The sequence below is a fragment of the Protopterus annectens genome, chromosome 2.part0 (assembly GCF_019279795.1).
Source record: "Protopterus annectens isolate FY-2018-M chromosome 2.part0, PAN1.0, whole genome shotgun sequence".
Classification (NCBI taxonomy): domain Eukaryota; kingdom Metazoa; phylum Chordata; order Ceratodontiformes; family Protopteridae; genus Protopterus; species Protopterus annectens.
Genome location: NC_056728.1, coordinates 1,683,725,108 through 1,683,738,314, shown reverse-complemented (window position 1 = coordinate 1,683,738,314; position 13,207 = coordinate 1,683,725,108). Strand labels below are relative to the sequence as shown.

Sequence of the window (13,207 nt, the reverse complement as noted above, 5' to 3'; positions counted from 1 at the left end):
TTCTTTCTCATGTTTTGTTCTTTCTGATTCAGGTTAAAGGTATGGAAATCCAGTGTAGATGTTCACAGAATGCATGAATGAATTAAAACCTGTTTGTTCTTCCATTCATTGACAAGAGGCCATTCTACATCCTGAGAGCCTGTTATTTAATGGGATGAACGGAGTTGATTTAACTGAAGAAAACTTGTATAGAGTGTTCCCAGTGCCACTCAAAGCAATTTCATAGTGAGAATAGTCTGCAGACAACTCATAAATACTTTCTTACTTATTTTCAGGGAGAAAATTAAGGGAATAGAGTTTGATTTGTTTATCTTTCTTTTTATTGTATTTATGGCCCAGCTGTGTAGGCTTTATTTACTTTGTAACAGTGACGGACAGTGACATTTATGATGGATGATCAGTTCTAATGCTGTCAGATTCTGTTACCCTAGCCACATGAAACATTTATTTAGCAAAGAGAACTGTACTGGGCCACATTGGCAGCGAACAGATCAGAATGTAGAAAAGGCTGTGGCCATTTAATAAATGGCTAGTAATGGCATGCATTTCTAAAAGTCTAATAGCATGTATCCTCCAAAAGGGCTGCTGTGTTTGCATGTATGCCATGGTTTATTGTTCCACATAGCCTCTGTGAAGAGTGGTAGATGCTGGGCATGGTTGGAGGAGAAAGACAGAAGTCCTATGTGGAACACCAGCATGTATTCTCACAGTAAGGGCATTCTTTGCAAAAAAAAAAAAATAAATAAATATATAGATTGTGTGTGTGTGTGTGTGTATATACCTGTGTGTGTGTGTGTGTGTGTGTGTCTTTATATATATATATATATGTGTATATATATATATATATATATATGTATATATGAGAGAGAGAGATAAATATATTGGATTTCATACAGCTGTATTTGCTGCATCAACATTATGAATATTGCAACATCTAGCTTTGTAGTTCTCTCCAGGGCCAAAAACAAGTTTACACATGCATATACCTAATGTAATATAAATTACTTTTTATTTTAAGTTCATTTAAGTAAAATTCACAAAGTTTAGTTACATGCCTAAATTTCCCCCAGAATTACAATTTTATTCATTTTTTTAACATTTGTTAACTGGGAAAGTCTGACTTGGAACTAAGCCAATTTTCAGCAGAGGCCCAGGGAGAAACACTCCAGATGCAGGTCTTTATGACGTGGGAGGAAACCGGAGCACCTGGAGGAAACCCACACAAATGCAGGGAGGGCATGCAGACTCTGCACAGAAGGCAGTCCAGCCGAGAATCGAACCGGAGAACCTCTTGCTGTGAGGCGGCAATGCTACCGCTGCACCACTGCTTCGTCCTTTTTTATAAGAAATATATATAATCCATTATTTATATATACAGGCATTGTATTTAACTTATCCAGGAGCTAATTATAAGAATGAGTAAGCATACACAATGGAATACTTGTTTATCAGCTTACTCTGATAGTTAACCAAGGAATACCGCAGAAACGATACCAATGACTAAAAAGAGCATCGGTTAGGCACACATTCACTAGGTAGCACGTTAAGGAATACACAATAAACGCAAGCGCTTTGTAGCAGGATGGAAGTACTGGTGTTTATTGTGTATTTTTTTTTTAACTTCTTAACGTGCTACCTAGTGACTGTGCCTAACCGCTGCCCTTTTTAGTACTCTCACAGTTAATTAAAATATCTGAGATGACATATGTGCTGAAATTCACTATTCAGTTAGAGTTGTGTAATTGACGTATAAAGCAGTAACTCGTACTTAAATTCTGCAAGGTTCCTGTTAGTTGCCTGTTATCTTTTATTTGTAGATGGGTGAAATAAGGTGATTACGTTTCTGGTCATCTGCCTTGATTTTAAAATTTACTGATGTGACTTTTAATGTTTATATGTGAAAACAGTAATAGTTTTGTGCATCATGGCTCAGCTAGAAGTGCAAATTGATTGCGTCGCTGAAATGTGTGCATTTCCTTTAATGTTCTTGTTATGCATTACAGTTCTTTTGTTTTTCTTCTTCTTATAGTGACTGGTTTTGACTTATGGGGCTCTGTCTTGGCTTTAGGATTGGTCTGCACTATCTATACTACATTGGTAAGTGCATAGGCATAAGCAATCAATGACTAAATTTCAAGTAAAATTGGTCTCTTTTTGTCATTACTAGACCTTTATAGGTGTTTTTCCTTTGAGCTAATTGTTACTTTTTCACTTGTATCTCAGTTGCTGTTTTTTTAAACCAAGCAGACCTACTAAGGCAAAAATGTGTTTTGCAGGAGGCAGTTTGGTACCACTGCCTACTTAAATGATTTGCCCAGTCATACTTTGTGCTACAGGCAGAAGAAATGGAACCCAAGGCTGTATAGTATGATGCTTGTAGCCTAAATCCTATGCTGTACTGTCAGACTATATCACCTTGAAGACAGGCCTTTGTTCTCCTCTGTGTTTGAAGAAAGACAGTTTATAACATTGAGGTAGCTAAAGGGGAAAAATACAGATGTGTTTTAGACCTATTTTAATAAACTTGAAATACCTTCAAACGCATTGTGGCTCCAACATGTCAGGCAAAGTCTAACTGTGGTTAGGTTTTTCATATGCTCATAGGTAAGTACTAGGCTAGCTGCTCTTGAGGGTCATTTTAAGCCTAGTCAGTTTCCCTTGCTAGATGGGCCTTACCCATCTCATGGTCAGTAATATATATTCCTCCTGGTGTGATAACTGGGATTATACCATAGATAATTTGAGGTGCCCCATGCATGGGATAAAACATTTAGGAGCTGCCTCTCCCCATTAATAGTAAGTTTTCTAGTACTTATCCATAGATCAAAGTTATGCTTGAATGTGGACAGAAATGAACTTTGTTTGATGTAGATGGGCAGTCTGTTCTATTGCAGTGGTATCCTCTGAGATGTACCTCTTGCAAGCCATTCTCTTGATATTGCAAAAGAAGTTTAGATCCCTGCATGGAGTATTTTTGATTTCATTTGACTTGCTGATGCACAGTAGGCCCATCAGTATTCGGTCAGAGGATGCTTTATATGGTAGACACAAGTTACCACTTAGGAGTCTGTAAGGTGCACAGAGTATAGTGACAGGTTTTTGAGGTAGTCCTTGTTGAATATATTGTTTAGGCTTTATATAATTTTAGTACATTATCTCTATGGGCATTCCAGTTGCTGCTTGTGTATAGTCAGATACATGCCAAAGGGGACAATAAATATAATGACTGGCCTAATGAGGGCTGACAAAAAGGGGGACAAATTTCATCTCTAGATCTAGACTCTCAACCCCTTTGTTTATACACTGTGCAGTGTAGAATGACTTTCCTATGATAGTGGACACGTTGGTCAAAAGTTATGTTACTATCCAGATAAGTTCAAAAACCACTTGCCCCAAAATGGAAAACTAGGAATTCTCCTCAAAAACACACACACAAAGAGCACTGCTGCCGCTGCTAAGCTTTCTTTATTGACGCATTCTGGTACCTCGGCCCCACCGGCCTTCAATGGAATAACTTCATACAAATCAGGCAGCATTTTATACTCCATCCCCATACTTAATTCAACCAATAAATTCATTAACCAGTTAAAACAAGTTAATTAAACTTTGTTTAAACATACTTCATTATAAAACAGAGATGTGCCCCCCCCCCCAAAACACTAACCCATTACAATTGACAAAAGTGCAAAAAGTGAACTGTGAACAGTATTCTTATATATAAAAAAAATCTAGCAGTGCATTACCAAAAATATAACACATTCATTTGTTTAATAATATCTTAATATTTCATTATTTTATTTACTTTTTTCAGATTTTACACTATTTAGACACACATTTCTCAAAAACTCGATTGAGACTATCCTAAGCTCTATTAAGATGCTATTATTTTTTTTCCTTTTTATATATGTATATATGTCTTTAGACATGTGAATATTATTATTTCTCCTTGTTTTATTAATCCTTGTGTTAATATTTTTATAGTAAATTTTTAATTGTTTAAATATGACAAATATAAACTAAACACCCCACTCTATTTCAAAATTAAGACCTTTCAGGAATAAAGTGCCAAAATAAATTATTAATTTAGATTCCAATTTAACCAACTTCCTTTTGAATTCATCACACCCCAAAATTTGTTCACCGTATGGCTTTGCCAGTACACTAAAAAAGAAACTATCTGGCCTCTGTGCACTGCAAAAATGCCATGCAACTGGACTGTCCAATCTCTTGTTTCTAACATCTCCTAGATGTTCCAAGATTCTAAGCTTTACCCTTCTCTTTGGTTGCCCCACATACCATTTACATGGTGTGCATCCTCATCCAATGATGTAGACCACACCACATGAATTACAATTAAACTCATTTTTTACAAAAACTTTCTTACCATTAATAGTGCATCCATCCACATTCTGTAATTTTTTTACATACTTTGTCCACATAAGTTGTCAGATTGCAAACAACTTGATAAGTCCTTGAGGGAGAATTGTCCAAGTGGTAGTTTCCTGGGATATAGAGTCCTCCTTAAGGACAAGATAATGTATTTTTTACTATTTACTTTCAGTCTGTGATTCTAGCACCAGTTATTTGTTTGGGTCAAACCTTCCTGCAAGATGGATGAGTCCTATGGGAGATCAGTGGCTGCCTTTTGCTTGTATTCATTAGCCAGAGCCCTTTAATATTGGCTTTTACTTCAGAGAAGAAGATGCCAAACAGGAGAGGACCCAGCACTCAACCCTGGGGAACTTCAGTGGTGATTAGGCTCATTGTGAAGGTAGCTTCTCGTATTTTGATCTGTATCCTATATGTGAACCAGTTGGTAGTCCAGCGGGTGATGAAGTATTTCCCAGTTTATTTAGCTTTTCTGCTTTGCCTGAATGGGGGATTGTGTCAAAAGATTTGGCCAACTGAAGGCATGTGATATGTACAGTTTTACCTTCATTCATTGCTTTGGGGACCTTTTCAAATATGTCCACATGTTTGAGTAAGCATGATCTGCTCTTGACAAGTTCAAACTGAGATGGGTCCAGTGTTTGGGGGTTGCCTATGTCCTTATAGATTAATTAGTTCTGTAAGCATATGAGGCTGGTCAGACTTATGGGTGTGTAATTTCCTGGGTCTGTGTAGGGTTCTTCCTTGTGCAAAGGAATGACAGTAGCTGTTCTCCACTTATTTGGTACAAAACCTTTATGGAGGCAGAGGATGATCAGTGCTGCTGGGAGGGGTGGCTAAATCATGCTATTTAACATGCATCCAGGGATATTATCAGGACCAATTGATGCAGTATTTTTACTTTTTGGTAGTGTTTGTAGGACTTGGTCTTGTGTTATAGCTGTTAGTGAATTGGTTTCAAGTATATCTTGTGGGCTAGATGGAGGTGAGAGAGAGAGGGGTACATTTTGAGCTTAATTTATTGACCAGTATTTTTGCTATATTATCTGTCTCCATGTAAGTAATCTCATTCACAGTTAACTCAGTACATTTCTGCATTGTGCATTGGAGGTTACAAAGATAACTAAAAAGGCTTTGTGATTGTCTTTGGCTTAGGTTTCTGTTTTAACTTCAGACTTGGCTTTGGTGGATTTTATTATGCTTGTGAGTTTATTTTAATGACTTGAGCTGTGTCTTTCTGGGAATTGATTTTCTTAGTTTTGGTCAAGATCCTCTTCCTTTTATTGTAAATGTTGACATGGTTCTTTTTTTGGTGGTTTGTTTCTGGGGTTTGTGCATCTGTGCAGCTATTTACATGGTAGTATAGTGTGGTGGTGTACATTTCTGTGTATTCAGTGAAGTTAACTTAGTTTGGTGGGGATTTGAAGCTTCAAAGGGAATGTTATTTCTCTCCCTCTTGATGTCCCTCTGAAGTCCTGATATACAGTTGGATGAAAGCGCTTAGTTTTAGAGACTTTTTTTTTGCAATAAACTTCATTTTTCATACTTGTTGGATTACATGTTCATTTTTAATTTCATATTGGTTGCCTTTGGTTTATATTGACATTAAGTGGGAGAGAAATAGCATGCCTTTTGTGGTTTTGGTTTCCTGCTTTCTGCAGTTTGAAATTTGAAGTTTGCCAGTGTTTCACTTAGGCATGGGTAGTTTGTCTTACAAAAATTTCTGAAGGTACCATGCAAGGAGTCTCTGGTTTCAGTTTTATTTCGAAGGAGATTATTTTATGGTCACACCTAACAAGTGATGAAAATACATAGGGATTGTACAAGATGCCCCTATACTATTAAGGAGAAGATCCAAGATGTTCTTTGTAGCAGGTAGTGTGACTGTGTCCCGCGGTGTTTGTATTGACAAAGTCCAGGAATCTCTGTGCTTGTGCTCTACCAGTCTATAGTTAGTTTAGATCACCTATGAAAATGGTATTGGGTTTAACACTAATTTCACTTCCCATAGATAGGCATTGTGGCTTTCTTGGATCATATCGAGAGTTCTGTATCTTGCTACTATATGGTATGGGACCTTTCCGCCTTGATGCAGGTTTGTTCTGGATGAAGACTGAGACACCTCCACTTTTTCCCTCCTGCATGGTAAGTGCTGTAAATATGTGGAAAGCGTTAAATCATGTGTCTGTCACTACACAGATGCTTGTCCTCCAGGGTGAGAAGGGCTTTCCGTGAGTGGCATTTTATTTAGGCTCCTAGTATTGATCAGTAACACTTTCATTTTCCTTTGCTTGTTTCATTATGTTGATAGGTTTGCCAATGCAGGCCATCCCTGACAAAGCAGCATGGTCTGTCGATTATATCTGTCCTTGCTGACAAATATTGGATCCACTTTGACACCAAAAACTAAGACAGTTATTGAAGTTGGGTATATTTTGCTTGTATTGTTACATCAGTGCTAGGCTCATACCTGCCTGTGACACATGAAGCATAGATAATGCTGTGAAGTAAAATACCTCATTTGCTCATGTTTTTAGTATTTGCAGAGGATAGTGCATTTGTATGTCTACATGTTCCTTGCCATGACGTCACAATTAAACCCTTATCCTGTGCTAGTGATTCATGTCCCCAGGAATTCATTTATAGTTCTCTAAAGTAAGGACCAGGAACTGATATTGGAGAGTGTAGGCATCATTTAGTGGTAGTTTGAATATGGTATTCACCCATTATGTTGTATTTTTATTGTTAAGGACAACAGTTTGCATTTGTTGCACTATTTTAATAAGGTCTTGTAGAGTATTACTCCTTGCTTACAGCTGAAGAAGTGGTATCAAGAATGCCCAGTTGTGTGTTCTTTTCATTACTGATGCATACCAGGGTTTTTTGCAGACAAAACTTCAGGAATAAAGTTCCAAACTGCATGTAATACACCATTAGGAAGGTATAGCTGTCATAGAATTTTATTTGCTATTTCATCAGTCCTGCAGATTTTCCATAGAGATGTTGCTCAAATTAAAAGCTTGGAAAGTGTTGCAATAATATAGAATATATTGGTGTATATCAGACATAAGGAGAACATAAAAAGACTGACTAATTTAACTGATGAGTAAATTAAGCAGCGTGATTCCAGTTGAAATAACTGCACATGTAAAATCAGAGTGACTGGTTTAAAGGACATGGGGTATATTCTAATGTCACAGGAACCAAAACTGATCCAGAAAAAAAAACTGAGGATGTGTGCAAATGCCATTCCCAGAAGAGAAGCAGGCATTACAAGGTTTTCTATGAATGTTCTAGCGCAGTTTATACTTGTACAGCTAAGATATCCAAGTGTCTGGGAAGACAGAGTGATATGTATCATGGGAATGAGACCATGAATAGAAAGAATTTGGTAAAAAAAAAAAAAAAACTAGTTGCATGCTCAAGTATTAAAGTTCTACAGTGTGAATAAAGCTGTAGCATTCCATTCAGATGCCAGTCAAAATGATATAGGGGCAGTGATCCTACATGGGAATAGGTAATCTGTCTTAGGAGCAAGTCAGTGGTGGCCTTAACTGAAATGGAGCAGTTGGTAAAGTACTGCATGGCACCACCTGTCATCAGTGTGTGCCTGCAAACCCGGCTTTCCAAAACCCCATGTTTCTCTAACTTTTTTAATCTTTAGATTTTTTCCTATATCCTTTCACCATACCCTAACTGTATAAAACTATCCCTGCACTAAAAGAACTGTGCAGAAATTAACTGAGTTAAGCCCAATGGTCTGTGGACTACTAGGTCTTCAGGAGCCATGGGATTCTAGATGCTCTCAGGTGCATTTTAGAACTTTTTTCACACCTGATCTAAGGATGACCTGAACCACGATCATGGCTAAGGAAAGAAATTCAGTCTTATTTTTTTCTTTCAATGAAGAAATGAGTTGTAACCACTGCTTTTTCTGAAAAAAATGATTATATAGTAGATCATAATAAACAGAGAAGGCAAATCTTTATGAAGACACCTAAATCAGATCTGGGCAAGGTGTCTGCCTCCCTACTCCAAAAAAGTAAAGTAGTCATCTTCTGTGTTTCCCTCTTAACTTTGAATGTAAGTGAAGGGAAATTGACTAAAGTCATGTATTTTAACTTAACTGCCATCTTACATATACACATTATGCCTTCTTACCCCTACAACTGAAAGGCAGCCATCTTTTCTGTACCCTTTTATGTCAGATTGGGCCATGTGAAAAAAACAAATGGCAGTAACTATTATAAATTGTTTCTGTCTAATGTATTTACACAGTATGCTTCCTTATCCCTGCTTCCCCAAAATAGCAATCTGTATACATGTCTGTGAGGAAAGGGAAAAAATATCAGTTGCAGTTAAGTGTAGTGTATTCCAACTTGTTCCTAGATGCTACACTGTCCCCAAACTATGGAGACCTTTTGTGCACCCCAGTAAGGGCTGATTGTGAGGTGAGTTAAAGAAGTAATGGGCACACGGTTCCCAGCCCCCAAAAAGCTGTTCTGACCTGTGTACATATCTAAAGATTAATTGTGAGGAGAATTAATAATTTATACACTCTTCCTAACCCTCACACAAGCTCTAGCAGTGTTCAGTATGTGTCTGTTTTTAGATTTGATTGTTAGGAAAGTTGGCTATAGTGACTTTCTGTCCACATCTCTGAGCAGTGTTGGTTTTGCACTAGGCAGGGTCAAGGATAGAGGCCCTTACTAAGTGTCTGTCAAAATCAACTTACAGCTTGGACTGTGTGGGCCCACTAAAGGCCTTCAGCTGCAGTGAGTATCTAGATGTTCTGTGAGGCATTTTATGCCTTATTTTTTTTTAAATGAATGAGTTGTTTACTGATTTCTTTTTTTAACTCTTGTCCAGAAGAATTATGTATTTGCCTGCCAATATTGTTCGGGTCCACAGATACAAATCTTGTGCATTAGTTTCCACATACACAAGATGCACTGCTTTTTCACACACACACACACACACACACACACACACACACACACACACTGCCCCTGAAAAGCCAGGTCTGTCAAAAGATAGAACACCGACAGAAAATTTGTAGAATACCAGTTCACATTGGACATGTTTTTGGGGGCAGTGGAAAAGTCAGACCTCGTGGATGAACCCACACAGAAATAGTAAGAACATGCAGACTTAGTATGAAAGTAGCTGCAGCCAAGAAATCAACGAGAAAATCAAGCATGGTAAGATGGCTACTCACTGTGCCATAGGGCTAATGATCCATTGCCTAGGCCACCACAAATAACAAATGATTGTATTAAATACTGATATTTGACTGCAGTAGAAAATGTAATAAATGATGGCAAATTCATTACTGTAAAATACACTTCATCCCCCCACCACACACACACACACACACACACACACGCATGCACACACACACACACACACACACACACGCATGTGCACACACACACACGCATGTGCACACACACACACACACACGCACACACACACACACACACGCACACACACACACGCATGCACACACACACACACGCACACACACGCACGCACACACACACACACACACACAGGCATAAGCCATAGTAATTATAGATTTATAGTCATTTCAGTCAGTGCACTACATTGTGCAACACTACTCTTGCCATACCAGATCAGTGACCGATAACCATGATCAAACAAGTTTAAGTTGCTTTTACCACAAACCATCTCCATACCCATCTGTTACAGTCCTTTATTGGTTGTGGCAATAAGTAAATTGAGTAAAATATATTTGAAGTGTGTTTCTCAAGAACATGCAGTAACGACAGTAAAGTATTCTAGTATACTCACAAAAATTACACATTAGTTTTGAGAGCCAAATTAATGACCATTTAAGTGGTCCGTTATTTGCTTCTTCAGACATCCCTCCACCCAGCAATTTTTTGACTGTCAGACAAAAATGACCACAGTAATGCATTTTAACTTTGTTTCACACAAATAAGCCAAAGTATTCCAACTTATTTTACACAAATCATATTGGTCCTTGCAAAGCCAGAATAATGAGCAAAATACAGCAAGCATTAATTATGGTCCAGAGTCCACCTCCTACCCAGAAATATATCTTCTTTGCTGTCTGCTTACCTCTCTGATCTGTGACTATAATAGGTAAAATATATAAAAGATGGGTTTCAGTAATGTCTTTCCAACTCAGTTTTTACACAGAGTTGCTTGCTAGCCACAGCAAAGTACCCCATCAGCCCTGTAAAAATTGTTTACTTTAAAGGACTAAAGTCCTAGTCCAGCTGCATAGCCTGGAAAATTCAGGATAACAGTCAGTTGGTAGAACTGTCTATTGCACATTAAGTTCACTAATACTGCTTTCTGTGTTTTGTAGCTAATGTGATGCTAATGGGGCTTTTGACACCAATTGCATCTTGTACTGGTTTCCAAATTTTGCAGTGGCAGCACAAACACCAGCAGTGAAGAAACGCATCAGCTTGAGGCAGTGGGCTGTTTAAAGGCATTTGTATTCTTTGTCATATCTGACTCGGACAAATGCTTAAGTCAAAGCAATATTCCCAAACTCTACAGTCCCAAAATATCATTACACTCTACTGACAAATGTTGCTAAATCCAAGTCAAACAGTACTGCTGGAGACTCACTCTACTCCATCTCTTTCTCTCGAAAAACCTAGTATTCCACACTTTTGTGTCCTAGAATATTAGAAAACAAATCTTTCAAGCTACACTTAAAGGATCACCTGAAACACTTTGCTGTGATCTTGCTCCTGTCCTGGGAAAACCTAAATGCTGCTTCTCTCTCTCATCCTCTTTCTTGGGCCTCTGTACTCTCTCTCTATATACCCTACTCTATATACTCACAAAATGGCTTTCGTATACCTCCTGGTATAACCACAGTCTGCTCTACTCTTATTGTCAACCTCATAATTTACAATTTTTTTCCTTTCATAAAGCTTTGTAAAATTGCATTACATGTTAATTACAAATCGTCCTTTTTGTCCTCCGGTGTAACACTGTATGACATTTTTGTATTGCTATGTACTTTTTCCATGTTGGGTGTAAAAAATCTTTATCAAACCTAGACTAACTGATTGATTCTATACATCCACAACCCCTTTTCCCTTTTTTGCACATGGGGTTGGGATGTCAGTTCATCAGTGACAGTCATCTAGAGCCAGGGTTTACATTACTGGGTGGTATATTGATATATGAATCTAAAATGCATTTCTGCTTATTGTCTAAAATGTATTCACTGTTATTTTACAGTTTACTCATTTTATTGTGGAGCATTTCTCCCCAGCCTCTGCTGAAAAGAAGCAGCCTGTTTACCCAGTCGGACCATCCTAGTAAACAAATCCAGTAAATAAGTAAATCATCACATTGGCTGTCACTCAGCTTATGCTGTTGGATAGATTTCTTCTGCATATTTTTTGAGGGGGGTAGGCATGGTACTTTTGGTTTAAAATGAGGAGGGGGCGTGCACGTACCTCACCTTATGGTTCTGATATCAATGACAGAACTAAGGGCCCAGCAATGAGGGACCTATCAAGTGAATTGACATAATATTTATGTTGTGTCTTTCGGCTTTTAGGGGTCGCCACAGCGGAACTCCGGTCCGCTAATGATTGGCAGTTGATTTTTATGTACCGAGTTGCCAGCCCTGTCACACAGTCTTCAACGAAGGTACGCCCATTCTCGCATGTCTCCACGCAGAAGACGCTCTGAGTGTCGAACCGGACAGCGTCTTACTGTGAGGCAGCACCACCACCGCTGCCGATTTATATAGTTAATTTATCCTTTGTTGACCTGTTTAGTCCAACTAGGCTAGTGGCCTCTTTTTCAGGCGAGACCAGAGTTATTTATACTACTAGGAAAGATTTTTCCAGGTCATCAGGAAGCTGCTAGATGGCACTGAGGGACTCCTACATCAACAAGGAAGAGGCCTAAGAAAAGCAGCTGCATGGAGAAGGAGAAAAGCTGTGGAGAGTTTGGAGATGAAAAGTGAGAATCTGGAGAAAACTTTGTAAAGTATGGAGCTTTAGAATGTGAATAAAGATTCCCGTGTGGTGGATGTTACAAATGAGCAGTGTTTAGCTGTGTCCATGGATCAGGAATGAAGTGGTACAGAAAAAATTGTCATTGGGAGGACTTGCAGATTATGTTCTGTTAGTTAATAGAGAAGGATGATCCAAGTGATAGTTCTACTATTTCCTGGCGTGAGATGGCAGTTAACTTTTAAGAAGTGCTGAGGATGTTAATGTGGAAGAGGAACCAGGTGATGTGGCAACAGAGAATGCAGCAGTTAAAAAAAACTTGTGCAGCAATGACAGAAAGCAAAAGAGGAAAGCCGCAGCAACCTGAGAAGGTGTCTAGTTTTGTGGCAGCAGGTTATGCAGTGACTGAAGCCTATGCAGCATTGACAACAGGCAGAAAAGGAGAGCAGCAACAGACTAAAACTGTTCTTAAAGAAGAAGAGCAGACCAACTGTGAGAAAAAAAACAAAAAACAACACTAATATATATTATTATATATGGCACAATTTGGTAACTGTTTTGGGTATTTAAAGCTCCAGAAATTGTCTTTTATACATTCTGGGACAAACTTTTTTGACGTAACGTTTGAAACTAATGAAATTGCTACAACTGTGTACCAAAAAGAATATTTATTTGTGGGGCAATTATTCGTTTTCTAGTAGCAACATAAATGTTAAAAAAAATGTTACTTTGAAGTTTAGAACTGATGAACTGGAAGGAAGACGGTGTTAAAAATCCATACAGGGTCTGTTTGAAACTGTATATAACATTATGAAAATTAGAGGTGAGAGAAACTAATG

The 13,207-nt window shown here is 38.1% G+C and overlaps 1 protein-coding gene across 7 annotated transcripts in view; it reads left to right on the top strand.

The window, feature by feature from the left end:
- Window positions 1-13,207, top strand: part of SLC5A6 (solute carrier family 5 member 6) — a 1,143,936-nt gene that overhangs the window by 448,611 nt on the left and 682,118 nt on the right. For all 7 annotated transcript variants that reach the window (XM_044061732.1, XM_044061733.1, XM_044061734.1 and 4 more), the window contains one exon: window positions 2,030-2,097. In XM_044061732.1, coding sequence (XP_043917667.1) covers window positions 2,030-2,097 — 68 coding nt within the window. The remainder of the gene's footprint in view (window positions 1-2,029; window positions 2,098-13,207) is intronic.